Source organism: Triturus cristatus, chromosome 5_1 (genome assembly GCF_964204655.1).
Source record: "Triturus cristatus chromosome 5_1, aTriCri1.1, whole genome shotgun sequence".
NCBI classification, from domain to species: domain Eukaryota; kingdom Metazoa; phylum Chordata; class Amphibia; order Caudata; family Salamandridae; genus Triturus; species Triturus cristatus.
This window is the reverse complement of record NC_140587.1, coordinates 369,704,305-369,727,188: the sequence shown is the minus strand read 5'-3', so window position 1 is coordinate 369,727,188 and position 22,884 is coordinate 369,704,305. Positions and strand designations below refer to the sequence as shown.

The 22,884-nt window shown below is 44.2% G+C and overlaps 1 protein-coding gene across 1 annotated transcript in view; it reads right to left on the bottom strand.

Annotated features, from left to right (window-relative positions):
• The window catches only part of NUDCD1 (NudC domain containing 1), a 489,494-nt gene that overhangs the window by 248,987 nt on the left and 217,623 nt on the right, over positions 1–22,884 (bottom strand). The window contains exon 6 of the mRNA XM_085605088.1: positions 15,751–15,958. Within this exon, the coding sequence (XP_085461214.1) occupies positions 15,751–15,958 (208 nt within the window). The remainder of the gene's footprint in view (positions 1–15,750; positions 15,959–22,884) is intronic.

Below are 22,884 nucleotides of genomic sequence, written 5' to 3'. Positions count from 1 at the left end.
CCAGGCCTTTGCTGCTTCCAGCAACTGGCCCCCAACGGTTCAGACCCACACTTTGGGCTGCAAAATCGGCGGGAATACTAAGTGAGGAATGGAGGTGTGCCAACCTTTGCCAACCCCACCCCTCAGGGGGAGGCGAGGTGAAGCACAACTCTCAGTCCCTGCCATCTTGCAGATGGGGGGACCCAGCCAACTATAGTGAGCCATATGCCCCCCTCCCACTAGAAGGTGTCATAATAGGGGGTGTACCCACCCCAAGCAAGGGCCCATTGGTCCCAACCTTTACCTACCTGTAACACCCCTAAATCTAGTATTTAGGGACAACCCTGAACCTTGCCTTTCAGACAAGAACTGACCAAGAAGAAAAGAAGAAGGACCGAAGAGCCGTGCTGAAACTAGAAGCGGAGGACACCCACTGACTGGCCCCAGCCCTACCGGCCTGTCCCTACCTTGAACCTGCTCCAGCAAAATCCCGGTGTGTCCTGCAGCCAGCAACCTCAAGAACCCTGTGAACCTGCCCTGCCTTCCACAGAAAAGACTGTCTCCCGTGAGCACCGGATTTGCTCACCCACAGACTCTGGCAAAATCCGCAAGTCTGCACCACTCTGCACCCAATGCCCACAGCCCGAGTTTGAGTGGCCAACACCACAAGGAGGTCTCCACGGCGATCCAGACCAGATATCTGGTAATCTCTGAATTGCCTCGAAACTCCAAGCGAAGCCTGCAGCCTCTTTCTGGAGGAACCGCCCCGACCGCGACCGGAGCTGGTAAGGAAAACCGGACGCCTAAAGACACCCCTGCATCAAAGTACCACAGCCTTGGGTGGCTGAACCCATGGTGTCCCAGCCTCCCCAGGCATCCCAGCGTACCTCTCCAACCGGTGGTCACCTACAGAATATCCTCGTCCCAGAGCCTGCAGTCTTTGTTGCAACCGGAGAATCCCCATTGAAATCAACAGGTCACCCGACTCCGAAACAGCACCCTGCACCCGGTTGCCCCTGCACCGCTGCGAGTGTACTTTGGGTGCTAACTCGTATCCCCCTTTGCCCTGAGCCTAACACCAGGAGCTTTGCTCCCACAACCTTGTGACCAGCTCGTGAGCAGTCACCAACCGGAGGCCCCTATCCCCCATTGGATAACATTGGGCCTCAGCACTCTGCACCCAGCCGCCCTAGTGCCGCTGAGGGTGCTTTGAGTGCGCACCCTTGACCCTTGGGGAACCCTGGTTCTAACCCCAAAATACCAACTCCCACAAACTTGTACTTACCTTTAAACAGATAACTCAATTTTCCTCCATAGGATTGCACTGCTTTTTCCCCAAAATAGTTTTGTGTGGCATTGGTTTTGTATGAAACCTTGAAAACAGCAAATAACTAAAAACTGCTTTACTTACCTTCTTTCTAGAAAATGTCCCAGTGTGATATATAGGTATTTCAAACTGAGTAGAAAAAGTAATCTATAAAGTAATCTGAAAAGTAACCAAAAGTAATCTAACAGTAATTTCTACTGTATTGAAAGCATTTCGAAACCGGTAACAAAGTCATTTTCATTCAGCTTACTTGTATTGTTCAACCTACCTTGAAAAGTACCATTTACACTTACCTGTACCAGGCTTGCTTGGTTCTAGAAAATAAATATAACTAAATAATATTTTTATACAAATCAAATTTGTCTGAGTTCAGTCTTTGAGTGTGTGACATAATTTGCTGATTGAGTGTGTACCACAAAATGCTTAACACTCTGATAAAGTTAACTGCTCGCCCACACTACCACAAATAGAGTAAGGTGCTATCTACTTTTACCTCTGCCTACCTTTGAGGTTTCACTGGACTCTGTGCACCCTATACCTCATTTTGGTATAGTATATACAGAGCCAGCTTCCTACACATATCAAGGCACAAATGAAGGGGGGGCGGAGGGAGTTATTGCCCGAGAGGGGAACCGGGACGAGTAGGGCTTTGAGGCTGGTAGGGTGGGTGCGGTGGGTCACTTGGGACACAGGGGATGGTGAGAGGGGGAGAAACGCAGGTAGAAGGGACAGGGCCGGACGGTACTTTCTGTTGTGCAGGTTCGAGTACTTCACTAATATGCAGAATTTCAACAGTTAGTGTTCGAAACAGGTGATAAGTAGACAATCTAGTCGGAGCAGGACAATAAACGTGGTCAAACCATTATATATATTCGATGACAAATAGGCAACTCCTAAGAATAGCTTTGTGCAATATCAATGGGGCAAATTATCAATTCAAGTTTAGATCCACTCTTCTTGCGACAGCCAAGTGCAGGTAATTCTGCTCCAAGAAACTCATCTCAAGATCCAAACTGTCTAAAATGCCAAATTTTATTTACCAGGCATTCTTTGCGTCAACCGCCGCTGCAGCTAGGGGCGTTGCAATTTTGATTACTAAGAGTTTTACAGGGGAAGTGCACCCAGTTATTAGGGACCACAAAGCAAGGTAGATTATAGCGAATCTGAACAAAGAGGGCCAATCATTCAATACAGTCAGTTTTACGGCCTTACTGAGGAGGCCATAAACCCCTCAAGGAACTATATGACATTCTTCCACTTGCATGTATTTTGGTGATGGGGCGAGAGGTGGAGGATTTAATATCCTACAAGATATAAGGCTGGATTCATCTTGTAAGAATACATTGCAGAACAAACCTAGAGCCCCCAGGTTTTTAGCTAAAATGGGTAGGATTCTAGTCCTAGTTGGCGCCTGGTAATTTACAGTATCCGCAATCTCGGAAATTCACTTGCTTCTCCCAAAAATTTATTTCAGTTTAGAGATTTTTTTTTTTTTTTTAAAGTTTCACACCAATGGGGTAGGGGGAAATATCATATACTTACAAATCCCTTTTCAGACCACACAGTCCCCGTGATAGAATTAGGCGTGAATATTAAAAGGGCAGAACGACTACGTTGGTCGTTAGATAAAACGGTGTCAACCGATAAAGGGTAGGTAGCAATTATGTGATCCAACCCTGCATAATTCTTAGAGAGGAGCAGAGGTTCGGACTGTACATTTTCAGTCCAGGAGAGGTGCAAGGCCTTTATCAGGGGCGAAGCAATTTCATGCAAAGTACAAATATAAAAGTTAAGGAGGGAAAAATCCCTAGCTCTGCAAGTAGATCCAGATCAGGCAAGATGAGGACATTTGGGATGTCATCGCCAGGCGTCCAGATTCAGACTGATAAAAGCCAAGCAGCGTTTGAAAGAACATAATGTGTCTCAGGCAATAGTAAACCAGAATACATGCTTTCAACAAAGCTTTATGAAGAGAGAGAACAGTCTAGAAGGTTTCAGACCTGGTCAGTAAAGTAAAGGTGCAATATTGCATACATTAAATCGATCTATGACGAGGCCAGGGGTCAGACAGCATGCAAGTCTGAGGATATAGTTGGGGTTTTCCCAACGCATTATACCAAGTTATACTCCTCCTCATCCACTGTCTCCCCGGAACTACTCAGTGAATATCTTGGGGCAATTGATCTGCCTACTCTTAGTAGATAACTTCAGACTCAGGCAGTGGCTCCTATCTGAATTTCAAGAAGCCATTAGGACCTCTCCCAATGGGAAAGCCTGTGGGAGTGATTGCTGCCTGCTGCGATTTTTTCAAATTTCAAGGCCCAGATTGTGGAATTTTCTGGTCAGATTGATCAATGAAATACTTGAGGGCTATGAAGTGCCCAGCTCCTTTACAGAGGCTGTAATCGTCTGTTTTTAAAAAAGCACTAAAGGTCTTATAATCGAGGTTTGTATCGCCAAATTAGCCTCCTAAACAATGATTAGAAGCTACTTACAAATATCTTTGCTTCTAGAATAACCCCATTAGCGCAAGAGGTCGTCCACAGTGACCAAGGTAGTTTTCTACAAGGGAGAACATTTCAGACCAACACTAACTTATTATGATAGACACAGAAAAACCTTTGACTTAGTTCAATGGGAGATCCTATTTGCCATTTTACATCAGTTTAATTTTCCTTTGAAGTTGGTAAGGCCTCAGAAAAACCTATACAGCAAGCCAGAAGCCAAAGTTATAGTAAACTCACAAATGGCGGGAGCATTGTCAGTCAGTCCTGGCAATCACCAGGGCAGCCCTATGTCCCCAGTGTTATTCGCACTTAAGCTGTTTGCCAACGACTTGATTTTGTATTTGGATGCAGAAGACCAAATGTCGCTAGAGTATTTGCCAAAATCGAAGAATTCTCTGGTTTAGGGGGCGCTAGAGGGCACACGAGCGAGATGGCTGCCTTTGAGTGAGGCTCTTGCCGCCGGGGACGAACAAACATCAACATCCTACCCCATCCGTCCGAAATAGGTGCTCAAAAGAGCAGAAAAGAATAGCAAATCACTTGCGACCTAGCTGGGGGATCATAGCAGCCAGAAGAAATGGTATAAGGCGAGTGAACACGAAAAACGATCAGCTACGCTGATCTCCCAAAATGGTGGCTGCCAGAGTGAAGCTTCATTGTTGAAATCGGGTCGCTGACTGAGGGCTGGCTGTTGCGGGAGGCGAGCGGTACACAAGAAGAGGCATCAGCAGAAACTCTGCAACTGAGGCACACCGAAAAACAGAGGACCGTACGCCGGAACGAATGAACTGTTTCGCTGAGTTTTGAAAATGTCGGAATGGCACGGATGGCTGTGGGCGTTCGCGCTGTAGATACGGAGGGCCCCACAGCTGCGGACAAGCCACAGAAGAAGCAGCTGGAAAAAAACAGTGTTGCTGAAGCCTGGTCCCTGCCCCACATTATAGCTAAGGGATCGCCGTGCGGAGTGAGGATGCAATACAAGAAGGGACAGCGCCTTGGAAAGACCTCGCGCACATAACACAGAAGCCGGGGGAGGCCTTGCTTCGTAGCCGCTAAGAATTCCTGGGGCTGCAGACAACAGGCGGAGGGAGACAGTCTTGGAGAGACGCCGAGAAGCGCAATATAGAAGCCGGGGAGGTCCTGCCCCATGGTCGCTGGGAACCCCAGCGGCAGTAGATAAGTGATGGAAGGCACCACGTAAGAGATGAGAACATTTCCTCTGCTCCCCCCTGCGCTGTGATTTAGGCATAAGGCTGCCATGGAGGCCTACGAGCTATAGAGACCCTCACGGGCTTGCTACACGAACTTGGGCTACCGGGCAGCTGTGGGAGTACATGTCGTTAACAGGGGAGGCCCCGCAGCTGCAGATAGGAAGCGGACGGCGCCCAATGGCAAATTGAGATACCTCCTCTGCCCTGTGGCTTACAACGTAAAGGCCTCCAGAATACAGATCTCCCCACGGTGTGGAGGTACGACGCGGGGAGGGTGACAGGTTTAGACGACCGCTGCAAGCATGTTATATAGGAGATGGAGAGGCCTTAATGCATGACCACGCTGCGAGGTGCGACATACCTCCCCAACAGGGAGGGGGGGGAGAAAGAAAAGAAAAGCTTTAGACAACCAGGCGTGTACACCACATATTGGAGGCAGTGGAGAAAAGGCCTACACACAGTGTCAGGAGATTGCTCAACTAATAGCAGCATTGTATACAACAGAGGGGTTGCTCCTGAGTGGAGAAGTGAGCAGATAAGTGTGGCACTTGCGGCCTCCCCAAGCATGGTAAGCAAGAGGATAGTGCTGCAGGGACAATACATTATGGGCAAAAATGACGGAAAACAGGCCAAACTCCAATTTGAGGCCAAAAGGGTGGTGAGGGGACAGAGCAGCGATCAAGGGGGCAACATGACTGAAAGTGATCCTGTAGAAGGACAATCATCGGTACAGGACCTAAAAGAGTTACTTGTCACCATGAAATCCAGCCTTACTTCCATAGAATCAAAAATGGACGGCATGAGTGCGCAAATGGAATCTATCGTCCATAAGCTCGAACAACAAGACGGGCGCATCACGGAAACAGAACACCGTATCTCTGCAATCGAAGATGAAGATAATGCCCGGAAAGAACAGCTGTTAAATATGGACAGATTACTGAAGGTAGTAGTGGCAAAAAATGAAGATTTGGAATCAAGATCAATGCGTAACAACATCAGAATATTGGGAGTGGCGGAGTCCACTAATACTGGCAGGATGGAGGACTTTGTGGAACGTCTCCAGACAACCATCTTCGAAAAATCTGAATTCTCATTGATGTACACAGTGGAGCGATCACATCGATCACTGGCTGGTCACCCTCCGCCTGGAGCCCCACCGTGGCCAATTATTGCCAAGTTATTAAATTACCGAGATCGCGACACTGCCTTAAGACTAGCGAGGGAAAAGGGTCAGATTTCCTTTGAAGGTTCAACAATCATCATATATTTGGATTTCACTATGGCAGTACAGGAGGCTCGGAAGAAATTTTTACCGGTTAAAAAGAAACTGCAATAAGCAAATATTCCATAAGCTAAGCTATATCCGGCGCGCCTACGAATAACCCACCAAGGGAAACAAAATTTCTTTACAAACACTCAACACGCTATGGACTATCTGAAAACCACGAACAGACACTCTACCCATACAAACCAACTGAAAGAAACTCAAGATTGTCTTTGGTGAGGTCAGAGACAGACTAATTCTTAAGAAGGGACAAATGGCGTATTACACAGTTGTAGAGGAGTGGTGGCTGACCAAGACACAATACGAGACCCGCCAGCCAAGTTGATGTATACAGGACAGACCAAATTCATAATGACGACCCAACACAGTGCCTCTAGGAATGAGGCAAACAAGAAATACAGAATAGGACGAATTGGACACTAGAAGGAGACCAAGACACCCTCGTACTAGCGAGACAACACTGCTGCGCCCTTCTGGGCTACCCGACAGGTTATCGCTCAGAATAGTTTTTTGTTTCAATGCTTTCGTATGACTACTTGACTCATCCCTCTATTTCCCTTTCCTTTCTTTCTCTCTGTTTTATTGCTCTTTGCATGAGACACGGGTTCAAGGGACTGCGGACGCTGCAATATCTGGTGCACGGCACTGCGGTTGGGCCGCGTCGCGCATCGAGGGCCCATGGCGCCTGCTTTTCTCTAGTGGGCGCTTGGAACCCCATAAGGGTGACGCTCCAACGACAAAGAGAGGAGGTGCCCCGAATAGAACACTGCCAAATATGCGACACATTTAAAGATGGTTATGTTCAGAGGTTGTTGGGGGGTGGGGAGGGAGGGAATGCTCATCACTTCAAGATTGGCTTGCTGCTGGGGGTGGCGGGGAGAGAGAGAGGGGTGAACGATGTTGAAAGTTACAAAAGTCAGGAAAAAAAAAAATCAGAAGAATGTTGATGGCACTGAATAATGAATTTCAGATATTCTAATTCAGTGAACATAGATAGAAATGATTAACTGCCCTGATCCACCTTGGTATAATTTCATGACATGGAATGTCCGCGGCCTGGGCAATCCACGCAAGTGGTGACACATCCTAGCATACTTACAGAGGCACAAGATACACTGCGTTATGCTCCAAGAAACGCACATGGGCCCCTCTGCTCCAGTTACATTCACATCCCGCTGGGCGGCGCATCGGAATATGGCTGCCTATTTCACTTATGCACGAGGCACGGCAATACTGATCAAAATGGGAGTTCCATATGTGGCCTTGGGTTTCATGCAATACCCGCTGGGTCGATACTGTCTTATGTAGGGCAGACTGGCGTTGCAATCACTAACGATGGTGAGCTGCTATGGCCCTGACAGTGATGACCCGAAATTCTTTAGAATACTATGGGGAAAGATACTGGACATAGGATCTACCCATATCATCTGGGGAGGAGATTTTAACATGGCACTGAACCCTGAGATGGACAGGTCGCAATACAGACCCACCACTACACTAGTGCCCAACGCCAGATGGGAGAGATGGTTCAGGCATATGCACTGATAGACGCTTGGCGTACCCTGCATCGGGATCATAAAGAAGGCACTTACTATTCTACAGCACACTCCTCATGGTCGAGAATAGACTACTGGTAATCTCCAGGCAGATGGGTTCTTGGTTAACACGCGTGACACACTTAACCCACACAAATTCTGTTCACTCTCCTGTGGTGATGAAATTGACCCCCCAATGCACGTTATCGCCTTATCAGTCCTGGCAGCTGCTGCCCCAAGCCCTCCAAGATGCTCCGTTCAGGATGGAACGCCAACAAGAAATTACAGAATTCTTTCAAAGAAATATTGACTCAGTTCCCACGCTGGCTACAGCATGGGAGGCTTTTAAAGTCACCATAACAGGGTATGTATCGCAAAAGGAGGGGAATGCTGTGGGACATCCGCACCACACTTAAGAAACTAGAAAAGGGCATCAAATAGGCCGAAAACCAGCTGGTTGGTGCAACAGAGGGAAACTTGCAGTGTGAAATCAGTGAGAAACTTACTGAGTACCAGGAAACGGCGGAGAGAGAATGCCTCCTCCGTGGGAAATATCACCAGGCCCGAAGATATGGGGAGGGGAAAAAGGCCAGGGAAGGCGTTAGCGGAACTAACAAGCCAACCAAAATTCTCCAACACAATATTGGAGACACTAAACTCAGAGGGCAAAACATGCAAGGATACAAAAGATATTCAGGCATCCTTCCATAGTTTTAATACCACCTTATATGCCACACAGAGGACCCACCCTATAGCATTTGAGCCAGACTTTGAAGACACAGCGTTGGCCTAGTTAGGAGATGGACAAAGGGTATTTCTCTCTGCAGATTTGGAGGAAGAAGAGATCCGGGTTGCAATTATGCAGTTGAGAACCAAAATTTATATGAAGAGGCCCGTGAGCTGGGAGTTCTACCGCAAACATTGCGAGATTGAGAGAGGCACTCATAATAGCAATACCAAAGCCTGGTAAACTGAAGGAGAACTGAGATTCATATAGACCATTGTCGATGATAAATTGCGATGCAAAAATATTAGCAAAAATGCTGGCAAATAGGCTGAGCCTGCTCATGAACGTGCTGGTGCTGCCTGATCAATTGGGATTCGTCCCCAGATGAGCGACATCTCACATTCTCCGCACTCTGTTTGCCCTGCTGCAGGATATATATCCTGAATTAGAAGCTGTGGTGGTGTTCTTGGATGCTACCAAGGCATTGGATTCCCTTGAGTGGGATTATTTTATGAGTGTGCTCGGTCGCATGGGCTCCTCCCCCCCCTGTCTGGCGTGGATACAATTGTTGTACAACCAACCACAGGCCAGAATTTTGATCAATGGAGTGTGCTCTTCGCCTTTCCCAGACAACCCAGGATGAAATGGGAGCTTTTGACTTATCCCTTTGCTAAGGACGGATTTGAGGCACCTGACATGGAACCAATGTGCCCAGGCTCATTTTGCTGTGTATTGGATACACCAGTCACCGTATATGCCACATCTAGCTGTAGGACAGAGATGTATGCATCCCATCCTCACAACTGCATTTTTGGGCTCCACTAAGACATTAAGAGGTAAAGATCCGACAACTGTTGACTGCACTAATATAGCTTGGCAAAAAATTGCTCAAAGACACCAGGCACCCATGTTGTACTTCCCCCATCGCTGGAGATACAGCATCACCAGGAGCTCCCGGTAACACATAAAGCGGGCTGTCGCCAGATGCCCCTTAGGACTGAGAGACTGAAATGGAAGGACATGTACAAAAAAGGAAAATTCTGTACTAGGGAAAGTTTTTTTCGAGATCCCCAACCTACTCCAATGGAACAGTTTCTGTATGTGTGGTTACGACAAGACGTTAAAAAGGCCACTACTGAGTTCCCTGCTGAGCCCGCAACATTGGTTCCCCTGCACAATCTGTTACAAACTTTTGCACCTACACACGTAGTCTCCATACTCTATTGCGCCACTAAAGTAAACAGCTCTGACACAAAGCAGGCCTCTCGAACCCACTGAGAGGAGGAAGTGGGGGCCCTAATACTGATGGGATATATTGCTGCCAGCAAACCTAAAAGATTTCAGCAAGTAGCAGGGTAAGAACTATACATTTTAAATACCTGCACTGCCTATATTGCGACCCAGCTAAACTCCACCGCTTACAACTTCGAGACAATGATCGCTGTGCCAGATGTAAAAGGGAAGGAGCAGATTTTTTTACACTTAGCATGGGAGTGTGAACCTATTCGGAACTACTGGCAGCAGGTGATAGGGTCCCCATATCCTGGGCACCCCACTGACAACCCTACTGGGGTACACAGCAGAAGTAGAGACCTTAGTCAGAAAATATGCATTGTTAGGACTACTCCTGGCCAAGTGCAGAATAGCATACAGATGGGGGAGGGGAAGAGCACCAAAGTTTAAGGAGTGCATACAGGATATAACATATTGCTAAGATCAGCGCCTCTAACGCGGAGCTAATGCCAGTTACGTCTAGAAGGTGCGACAAATAGGAACCACTGTGGAACTACTTAGCTGAGCGCCAAGACGATCCTGATAACACTGCTAGAACCACATAAAAGAAACCAATACAAACAGAGGGGGTTGTAGAGTAGAGGCAGAGTGAGAGAATGGGCCTTTGTGGGATACCACAATTGTTTGCACGTTCCTGTGTAGGAGAGTGTCACTCGTACTGCACTCAAAACTGAAATTAATTCATCATTTCAATAAGGTAAACAATAAATTTGTTCCAAGGTCAATTGAATTTATTGAGCCTTTCAAATTTAGAGAGGTCTTGAACTTATATACATTCTGGAATTTGTTCCATTTAACTTTTGCCTGAATGCCCAATGCATTTCGGGCTATCAAAGCCCTTCTTCAGGGGCAGCACATAATCGCTTTCTAATTCTCGAACAAATACCCATTATGAGGGGACGGAACAATACAAAATTTTTATTGCAAAGAGAAATATTTTGCATAAACAGATTGGACTCTATTCACCCAAAAGGTCTTAATGAACTTTATGACCTTGGCTGCTTCTTGTAATTAGTCATCTGCATCATAATTCATGACATTGACTGTAATTTGATCCTGCTTGGAATACGATTGATTCTTTGATACCCGTTACCATGAATGTATTAATTTCCCATTATTTTCTGTTTTACTTTTATGTTTATTCCTACCACAGCGGTGTTACATTTCAGGGCTCCATTGCAGTTCCTTCATCGTTATTCTGAATTATGTGCCTTTATTGATTACTTGAGAAGGTATTGACACAGTTTTACACCTCCCACTTGAGTGCCCGTTCACATCGTTTTTTCTTTTTCTTTTTAGTTCCACCATTTCATTGTTTACATCATTCACATTCTACCACAGTAAGCCTTCCAATACACCATAATTTGTTCGTACCACGTTATCATTTGCACTTACGATATTTTCACCCATGACAGATCTTTCCATCTCTTTACTATATTCACGCTTTTTTCTTACGACGGTACTAACATTTGGAGTAAAAACTACGAGTCTGCCTTCTTTGTAGTTTCACATCCCTTTCCGCCTGTTTAAATGTCCGCGCGTCTGACGGGTTCATTCACTCTTCCGATCACGTCCTTAATCGTTTCACACATTTGAAGAGGTTAAACCCTGGACGCTAAACCGTAAGTTTTTTGCTAAACCCCTATGTAAGTCACGTCCCTAAGGTTTTCAGAATGTCGGTAACTTTATCAATCACCTCACCGTTGCACCAGGTCGAGTCACGGGGTCTTTGTACACTGTCCTCGTTAACGCGGTCTTGTCTACCTATTTTCAACAACTCGGTAGCACTACTGCAGCACATTTGTTTTCATCGGTTCTTGTTTTCGTTTTTTCACATTGACCCTCAATAACTCTTCTTAGCTTACGAATGCCAACAGTATGAACACACTTCTTGTTTGTTAGACCACCATTCTTGGCACGGTTGAATTACCTTTCCTTTTACCAGCTTAACTCGTTTTTCACCATTTCTGTACCGTGTTATAAGCTCTTATGCATATATATATATACATTTACACTCATGTCTTATCGCTAAAATTAAGGCTGATTCCTAGTTTTTTCCTTTCAGAGTGCCTCCCCTGAAGAAGGGCTTTGATAGCCCGAAATGCATTGGGCATTCAGGCGAAAGTTAAATGGAACGAATTCCAGAATGTATATAAGTTCAAGACATCTCTAAATTTGAAAGGCTCAATAAATTCAATTGACCTTGGAACACATTTATTGTTTACCTTATTGAAATGATGAATTAATTTCAGTTTTTAGTGCAGTACGAGTGACACTCTCCTACACAGGAACGTGCAAACAATTGTGATCTTCATATCCCGACTCAGGGGGATCTACCCGTCTGCACCTACGACCTACTTGAAACTCTACACCCTTGATTAAACCGAGTGCGCATACTCTGTTTCTATCTGCCTTTGTGGGATACAACACCACTAAAGTAGAAAACATTGCAAGCGCTGGTTGGAGTGGGAGCATAATGTGGCACTGGAAACTAGAATATGGAACTCGGGGCGGAAAAAATTAAATAAAAATACTGCCATTCCCATGTTCATTTGGAAATGATAAAGAAATTGAAACTCTGCCAACTGTGTATGTAAGTGCTATTATACAAGACTGTATTATGTATTAGAATGCAATGCCTGACTAGACATGCTCAAATGTTTATTGAAATTTGTACTGAACCTATGAAACTGAATAAAAAGAATTCAAAAAAATAAAAATAAAAGTATTCTCTGATTTAGGGGGTATAGAATTAATCATACAAACTCTTGTTCAACTGCTCTGATCTTGTTCTACCTACTGACAAGTGGTCACAATTTCAGGCTTCTGGCTCCATCATATATTTGGGAATGTATGTATCTCATGACTTTTCGGAACTATACCACCTTACCTACATACCAATCCTTATTAAAGCTCAGAAATTACTAAGTCAGTGGCAGTATTTTCCCTTATCAATTATCGGACGCGTAGCATTATTTAAAATGATGAGTCGCCCAATTTTGTTTTTTTATTGTTGTATACATACAATACAAATGAAAAAGAAAATCCTCAAAACGTGCGGAAATCAAATAACAGAAGAGGAATCCGACAAAAATTACCATAGAGGTGGATCGCTAAAATCTAGTTCAAGTATTCAAAGATAAAGCAGCAATGCAAAATACAGTGACAATCATGGCAGAGAGGCAAGGAAATGGGTGAAAGAAGACATTCATGGGGGACACAGGGCAGTGCACAGTAAGTTGAGGCGTGGGCATATGCATGGCGTAAAGTACTCTGCTGCAGGCAGGAGCAGGCTCGGGGGAGGGCTAGGGCGGTGCCACCACATTGCCAGTGCGCTTATTACCATATGGCTATCAACATCACAGGTTAGTCGTCAGAGGCGGATGTCTCAGCTATCCTAGCAGCTTGATACTGCACAAAGAGGCCCCAGAAACTCTTCAGGCGATTACAGGGAGGAAGTATCTCATTATAAACATCAGACTGAGTATTGCAGTAGACCATATCCTGCTCCCATTCCGCAATTGTGGGCAGTGGACCCCTCATCCATCGCATCGCCAATCTGTGCTTAGCTAGGAGGAGGCCGAAAGCCGCTAATTTACGCATAGATTTCTGTAGTGGTTTAGTGTAGCCCAATAGCGCCAATAGGGGATCCGGGGCAAGAGTGATGCCCAGGATATCACTCAGCTTGCGGAAAACAGTCATCCAATAGTGTTCCACCGGAGGGCACTGCCACACCCGATGAAAAAAGCCAGCCTGGGCAGCATGAGAGTCCGCACTTTTACTTTTTATATTTACCAACATAATGATTAAGGTGCCCCAAAAATTCTTTAGTGGAATTGACCAGATGTTGCAACAATTTGTGTGGTTTGGAAAGAAACCTCGTACTAAATTGGAAACATTTCAATTGAACATCGAGGATGAGGGCCTAGCACTGCCTCACTTCAAAAAATACTACCTGGCCGCATTTCTTGAGTGGAGTGTTCGGGCAGAAGCTATGCAGAATCTCTGCAACAACTTTTATCTCAAGCAAATGCTCCTAGTAAACGATGTTCAGCTCTCCCCTTTCTTAAAATTCCCAAACTCCTTTAACGCAACAAACAAACCTCTCCATATAGTGCTTTCTAGGCACACCCAATTGAAGGAAGAGTTACACTTTTCCTAATTCCACAATGAAATGCCGATAAGTTACTGTTGCCTATTAAATTTCCAGGTAGATAAGGGGCGTATTAAAGACTGGGAAAAGGTAGGGATCCATTGATTCTATGATTCCTGGCAGTTGGAATCATGAAACCCTGGGGTCTGGTGACATGGAGCAATCCGGCAAAACCTCCCACATTGCTTTGTTCTTATCTTCAACTTCACCATTTTATGCATAGGATCCAACCTCCAAGGGATGATTATCCTCCACTATCAGCCAAGCATACTATATAAGTGGAATAATAAGAGTGGGTAATTGGTATTGCATATTGCTGCAACAACTCCACGCCCAAATTGTGCCAATAGCTTTGAATAAAATTGAGACTTCCACAGGGTGCATGAAGGAAAATCTATCATGAATGGACCCGTGAAGCCATTAGAGGGGCCAGCTTTAAAAGAACAGCTTTTTTTCTCAAAATGACTGCTTTATTATACACAATCTGTCTGCAGAAAATATTTCCTTTAATGTTCGTTCGAGGTGTGTTTCAGATGTGGTCATGACTTAAGAGATTGGCTCCACATATGCTTTACCTGCCCAGCTTTAGCAAACTTTTGAAGGAAAGTGTTCCAGTGGCTTAGTACTAAACTCCAGGTATCTGTAGTTCCAGACTCTCTGGGAGCTCTTTTTGGAAATCACATCACTCGTAACCTATCTGTTCGGCAGAAGCAGTTACTCTTTATGGCATCTCTTGTGGCCAAATCTTTAATTTTACAACAATGGAGATCAGTGGATATCCCATCCTAGGACTCTTGGATACATAAGATGAGGCAAGTAAAATCAAGCAAGGAACTTTATCCCCAAAGAGTGGTGGCTTTAGTGAAATTTCGAAAAATGTGGTAGGGGGAGCCGCAGTAACATAGATTACCCAAAGAATCAGGGTGCGGCAACAAATGTACTATATTTTATCATGAGGTACATCAGTATTATCTACATCAATTAGTTCTTTTTTTGTGTGTTTAGGTATACGAACTCTTTACTAACGAACCGATGTACTTGTGCTTTAACATTTAAATTATTTATTGATGAACTGCAATGCTATTTATTCTTTCTACCTGTATATATATATACACATTTTTTTTAAAGAGGTTTACGCGATTCTAGTTAGGGTAAATTTGCTTCTCTTTGGCACGCAGAAGCGCAGACAAATTAAAGACAGCAGCAGGAACACACATTCTCACTGGTTACAGTGCTGCAGCTCTACCATTAAGAGGCATCCCACAGTGCAGTATATTGAGACAGCACTCAATTATCATAAAGATTCAGGAAAATGTATGCGTGCCTCAGCTAGAATTGTGACAATGACTGGGACTGAAACATAAAATTAGCCTGCCATCTCTTATTACATTGGTCATAAATTGGAAAAGCAGAAAACTTAAACACAGCAAAGATTCAAGTCCAAGATCCAATATAAAACGTTGTCACACAGTGCTACAAATGCTGTATCTAAGCATGTCGTCCACCCAGTGGATGGCCCTCAGTGAAGAATGCTCTATTTCTAAATAACTGCTTCGAATGCCTCTTAAAACACTGCTGTATGCATGGACTGTGGGTGCCCACAGTTCTTGATCACTTCATACAAATCATAAATATAAACTGAAGTACTGAAACATATTGCATTGTTACAAATATTTATTTAAATAATGTTCTCTTGATTGCGATAATTGATTACAGTTTAAAAGCCAATGTACCTGTATGCATCTTTCATGATCCACGTGCTGCTTTCATGGTCAATGGGTGCATGCAGCGGGCCATTCAAGAGAGAAGGCACACCCTTCAGTTGAAGATCGATTCGACTGGGAGAAAACGTGACTTTTATATCCTCCTTTGTACTTTCTTCTGGGAGAACTACCAAAATGGTTACATCTTCTGCAGTTTGTTGCCATGTATACACAGGAGCTGGAAATGATATTTTTCAATGATCAGTGAACATTGCTAAATAATAATAGACACCGCTGATTAGTCTGCAAACTTAAATTCAGTAATGCGGTGCCTGAATTAAAAAAAGAACCCTTTTTATCTAGGCCGCCTTATAGGACAGAACAATTTGTTAATTCTCAGACACAACGTCTCAGCATGTTTTCTAGAGCGGTCAGTTTTGTAGAACTGGCACTAGCCGCTTTGAAGACAGAAGCAGTGTCCATAGACTCTTCTTACAGTATTTGCAACTCTAGCACAAATGTGTGTTTCACCCCCCCAGCCGATCAGGATTATAAATTATGTGCAAATATTGCACACACCTCCAGCAGCTATTTTAAAAGATTACATTTGGTGAAATTTGTGCATGGAAAAACTGAACATTGAGAGACTTGTAGTTGGAGACAAACGAAAACAAGCACTATCACCGCTTTATTGTCCTATCGGACTGGTGGGACGCAACATAGAAGAATCCCACCCCGCAGTACTGCTATTTTCCCAGGCAGTACAAACCACACTGTAAATCCCTGAACTAAGAATGATGCCAAAGAGTTTCAAAGTGGCAGTAAAAAGGCAGTCTAAATATTTTCTGATGTGTGAGAATTTGTCAGATATTATGATCTGCTTACCTTCTTATAAAAAAATAACCCAGAATAACGGTCCATTCAAGCACTATTTAAAAATACTTACCACATAACAGGAACGTAAACTATTGTGGCTAATAACACCACGTTCTTCTAATCCTGGTTTAAGAACTGATATTGAGAGTAGCTTGTGAAAAAGGATTACACCATCGCCTAAGGCAGTAAGTAAACCTCAATGTGTAGCTTGAGAGCAAAAAGTTGCCTATAGCACCCTGATGTATTGTTCTGCTCTCTTGCAGCTCATGCTTTTTAAGGTTTTTTAAATGCAGTGTTTACAGAGGGATACCCAACGTTTCAGGTCAGATTAATCACAACTAGACCAACTAATGGCTTAAGCCGAGGGCAGCAGGGAACAGAGGTAAGGCAACTGCTTTGTATTTGAATGGGAGGTGTCTGCAAGATCCGGTATCTGGAACTGAGGGTCTGTATTTGTATTCTGATGGGGAAGAATACTGATCCAGGAAAGAGAGACAAACAAAATATAATCCAGCTGGAAACAGGCCACTTAAACAACATCCAAAATGGTATGAGTAAATGAAAATTGTGCTGTTCACGGCTGACTATCTTGGAAGGTGGATTATTGGTAGGGGTAAGTATGCACCTACCACTAGCAATAAGGACACCAACGCAATCTAAGGTTCAGTCAAGGTCTCAATACATTATCCCCTGGCTCAACCCTTGGTAACTGGTTGCAAATTCTTTACACATTCCTTAATGGTATCTGTCTGCTTATGTAGGCTAACAGAGTTGCTGGTAAGGTGATTCTAACATTCATTTTCTACGATGTAACGTATCTCTCCTTTGGACACAGAGATAATCTAAGCTTTTCTGTCTCTGATCAGCATCTTGGCTTAGCATCTAATTGCTCTTTTACTACTCCTGAAACTATTATAGTTGAATCTGCAATTTCTTATATCACTGGTAGTGAAAAATGTATACGCACATTCACCTGAAGGTATCATGGCACATTTTTGTATTTATTCCCATTTCATCTAAAGCAAATTCATTCCATACATGATGGACCCCACCTCATCTACCCTCTTTTGTTCTAATGGGAAATCCACAAAATATCTAATACTCAGCCCAGCATAGGCAGTATTCGGAGCATGTAAGGTGGCCCCGGTTTTAACAAGATAAAAACAGAGTTTGGCTCTTGAAACTACAGACAAAGTGGCTGACTGCATTAAATTAAGCTTAAATTGGCATTTCGAAAATAGAGGACATACTATTCATTAGGGGTCCCAGAACTTAAGGAAGGGAATGAAGTGGTAGAACTGAAAAGTTATTAATATGTGCAGTATAGTCATGCACTCTCCCGTTAGTAGCCAATATTCCAGAAAATATTCACGCCGGCCTCCGCCAGAATATAGCCTGATGTATCTCCAGCTGCACAAGAAAACTTTATCATTATTATTTATAGGACACTTATGAAGAAAATACCCAATATGCGCTATAGGTTGAGAAATTAATGGGAGTGGGATTTGGGTCTGAATAATAAGGCTGACTGAGATGAGGCCTGTAGCTATGCTAGGTCAGTGGCTAAACAATCTGCATTCACACTACTGCATTTGATAATTTCTCCGCATACGTCTTGGAATATAAATGCATCAGCTCAGAAGGGCTAAGGTTTCCCTACGCTTAAGGGTTTGTGGACAGGTAGGCTCATTTTTCACATCATTTGGCTTTCTCGCTGTAAGGAGAGTTTCTGGAGAAGTGTAAAGCAGTACCTGGAAAAAGTCTGGAGTGACTCTCTTGAATGTTTTCCAAGACAGTAGTGTTAGGTACAGGGTGTGCTATGACACCCTCCAATTATGAAAAAAGTTTTATGACATCAGCCTAATGGTAAGGAGAGAAGTGGCAAGAAAGAGGTGGGGAGGACAGGCTGTCCCAGAGACTAAGGCATGTCAGGAAAACACTGACAGATTCTGGCACAAAGTGCTGTCTATAACAGTAAGAGATGCATGACAAATCTAACAAGCATTTGCAATGCAATAGGTCTCGCATTTACGCGAGTTTGAGCTATTGACATTGCAAATGGCAATGCCTTTTATTCTTGTTTTCGTTTTTGAAACATAAATCAAAGGCATTGTCATTTGCAATGTCAATAGCTCAAACTCGCATATATACGAGAACTATTGCATTGCAAATGCCAACGGCTGTCCTGCAGTTCCCCCGGGGCACAGGCAGGCATCCACTTCTGTGAGGGCAGCTGATCTCAGCAAAAAGACAGAAGTGGATGCCTGCTTGTGCCCCGGGGGGACTGACATAAAAATAAAAAAAACACGCAAAGCGGCATTTTGTTGCTATGGCAACAAAATGGCGTGGGACTGTCCACAGTCCAAGGGACACGCGCATGCTGTTTGCAATGGACAAATGGCGAGAGCAGCCATCTCTGTCCATTGCAGACGCGTGCAGAATTGATTCCAAAAGGTGCTCTCCTGGCTAGAGCAGCTCTCCTGGCTAGAGCAGCGCATGCGCCGCTTTCGCCAGGCAAAACCTAAAAAGATCAGGGTAACATGCATCAGCCATGGCCCCAAGGGAATGAAGAGAGCCTATGAGTCATAATAGAAAGTGGTCTGGATGATGCCTGCAACTGTTAATAATAATTTGCAATCTCAAGGGGCCGGGGGCGGGGGAGCAGGGGGGGGTTGAAGCTCCAGGTCAGTCGAAGAGCCAGGTCTCGAGTCTCTTCCTGAAGGTGTTCAGGAGTGGGGGAATTGTAGAAATTCATTAACTTCTTAAGTGTGGAGGACATGATGTTAACATCCTCCATACTATTTCGCCTGTGCAGAAGACATGGCCATCACATCATCATACTAAGGGCAAAGAATCCTTTGAAGCGGAGGGATTCAGTTTGTATGTCCTCACTTCACGAAGAGCTTCCCTTCCAGTTCAAAATGTAGTTGTTTCAATGTCAGTGACCAGCAGTGTGTCCTGTTCGACGAAGCCCCTGAAATTGAAACTGAAAGCAGCAAGGCACCTCCAATGGTCTGCACACCAACAACCCCTAACGCTAAAAACACAATTCCTCGCTTGTGCCTAGCACAACACAAGAAGTTAATCAATAAAACGGCAGGTCCACTGACTTTGTCAACATGTCACCATAACAGTCATATGGAAAACCAAGCCCTTCAACCATAATGCAATTTAACTCTAAAATTCTTTAATTGACATAAAAATGATGCACTGACAACTTTCCTTTCAGCACATGTCATCATCATAGTCTTTATTCGGTTTCAAGAAATAAAACCATAGAAGTGCACATTAAAATATCACAAAACAAGCCTCACAGGAACATGTCAAATAAGATTATGACCTAGACAAAAAATGAAATCAGGGATACAAAGACTCCCAAAATCACAGAATCATTACCAGGTAAAAAGAGATCGTTCTGGTTGTCGAAGTTAATCACATCTGATAAAAGCCTTTGATGGTCAAGAAGTGAGTGAAGCAATACAAAGTGCGTAGTGCCATAAGTAACATACGGGAGACAAGGTAATTAGTCACAACTAGACCTGAGCCTGACAGTAGATAAAAAAAAAAATAAGCAGATAAAACAAAGTGCTACCCATGAGCATTTGTAAAAAGATAAAAGTGGGTTGCACTTGCTTAAAATTGGCCTTTTGAAGATCGGAACTAAAAAGGTCATTTTGGGTAGATCATAAAAGCTACAGAACATCGAAAATGGACCATGTCCTGTGGGGATTTGCCATCTCAAACAGAGGCCAAACCGAAACCTAGTCAACAAGAATCTATCGTATGAGTCTGCGAAACCCAGTAAGTACAGCTCCATCGTCAGGGTGGTTCTAAACCTGATGAAGCAGGGTACACTGGGCTTTAAACGCTCCTTCTCTTCCCTAGCCATTGACTGCTGCACAAAGAATGACACCTTTATATTATTCAGGTCCCTCTTGTTGGCCAGGTCAGGATTGGTGAAGAGGTCTCCACTCCCCATGTGCGAGAGACATTCCTTGATGCATTTGAGCCATGGAACTCGCAATCAAGAGCCAGAAAGTCCTTTAAACTCATTTTGTTTAGCGATAGTCCCTTGCCAATCGAGATTTTTAACCAGAGACAGAGGGCGGTAGGCTATCAAGTCGGTGATATGGGTCAAACGATGCTCCTCATGTACAGTGAAAGAGGGGTGCCCTGAGGACCAGATAAGAGCGATCTCAGAAACTTGTTTTCAACAATTTGAAAGTCAACAGTGGAGTGTACCCCTTGATTTCACTGCCATATAGTGCTTTAGAGATACACTTGGCCCTATAAAGCTGTAAAAGGGCCCCTACCGGTCTTTTTCCCAATCTAGATGAAAAGATAAAAACAACTGATGACTCCAGAGTAAGGTCGTTTTTCTTAAGAGTTATTTGGGACCTCCATTAAATTTTGGAATCTAACAGAAACCCAAGGTTTGAGAAAGCACTTGTCCTTTGGACCGGGTAGACACTACCTTAAAGGTGTAAGGCCTGCTTGGGTGGACGCCTACTTGCATGACCTAGGACTTTGAATTATTGACCAACAGGTCCTGATCCCCATGAACTGAACAAAAGAGTTTAAGAGCTTTTGCAGACACCGCTCAGTCCTGGGCATCAAGATGGCATCATCTGCGTACAGCAAAACCGGGAGGCCGCACTGTTCCACCTGGGTATAGTCCACCTTGGTCTCCAGAAGGAACTTCTCTACATTGTTTATGTAAACATTGAATAAAAAAAGGGCCAGAATACAGCCCTGACGGACCCCTCTCTGAATAGAGAACAGGCGTGAAAACTTTAGTTCCCCAAAGTAACGCATGCCCACCTTCGTGTCTCGATGAAGGTCTTGGAGAAAAAAAGAACTATGTCCCTGTCTGCCCCCATGGAAAGCAAGGACTGCCACAGCTTGCTTCTGTTCACGCAATCAAAGACAGAACAAAGGTCCATAAAGGTTAAAAAAAATGTGCAGGAGAAGGGGACTTCAAAGCCTCCTTGCGCCTTCTCAAGGCTTCCTTGTACTTCTTTCTACAAATTCCAATTCTGCCACAGTCTCTAGGGGTGGCATGCAAGGCTTCCTTTAGCTTCCTGTCCGCATGTGAGCATGCTGAATCAAACCATCTTGGAGGACTATCTAAGTGCCTTTTGGGAGCGGGAACAGTCAGTAGATCAGCAATAGATGGTTACAAAACCGTTGACAATACTATCTTCCGTCTCCAACTGCGCGGCCAGACCGGTCTGGATCTCATCCTGCCATTTGTCTAAAACAGTCTTGTGAAAAGATACAGGGATGATCTGAGCCCTATATGGCCTGCAATGAACGCCCTCTGCCTTCCCCTTCTCGCCCAAATAGGGCGAGCTGGATTTAAGGCATAGCGGGTTGTGATCGCTATAGATGCTTGCTGTAATGGAACAATCAGATATTAAATAAAAGAGGGGAGTAGAGAGAAAGATAAAATCAATAAAGAAGCGCTACCCTGCCATGTGAAGGGAGGAGTAATAACAGTCTGACCCGGGTCCAGTTTACCCATTGCTGATAAAAGATCAAGATCACATACCAGGGTATTTAATTTATCGCTCTGACCACTATGTTCTAGGTGCATGCCGGGAAGACTAGGACAGGATAAACCTCCTTTACTCCACTAACTTATTTCCCCACATAATGAATATTAATATCTCCCATCAATGCAAACTGCATCAAGTTGCGAGTAGAGGCAATAAAATTGCTCAAAAAGGTACCCAACCGAGATATATTGCAAACCTCAGGGAGAGATGAAATAGTATAGTAAAAGTTCAAGAGCAGTATTCTACTAGACCCACAGGTGAATAGCAAGGCCTTCAGGCATGAATTAGCTATATTCAAAATCGACAATACTGCATTTAAGCCTGAGTGAAACAAACGGCCAGTCCTCCCTTAGGTAAGCCAGCCCTCGAGGTGGTGGCGGGCACAAAAAACAGACTTATATCGCTCCAAAAAAAAAGAATTATCAATGGCTCATGTCTCCTGCAGACAGATGATGTCAAACTGTTGAACAAGACAGTGCCACTCTGTGACCATAAACTTGCTTGCCAGACCAGCTATATTCCATGAGATAAGTTTACAAAGGTTAATGTCTGTGGTAGAAGTTACAAGGTTGCCTTTATCCGATGGAAGTGTAAGGTCAAGTTGCTTTGAGGGAACCATTGAAATCATTGGAACAGACCCATCATGTCAATCACAGTTATCTAGACACCCCAGGGGTGCGAAAGCGTTGGAGAAGACTTGAATGGGTGAAAGGACCTGCTGCCACTCCTG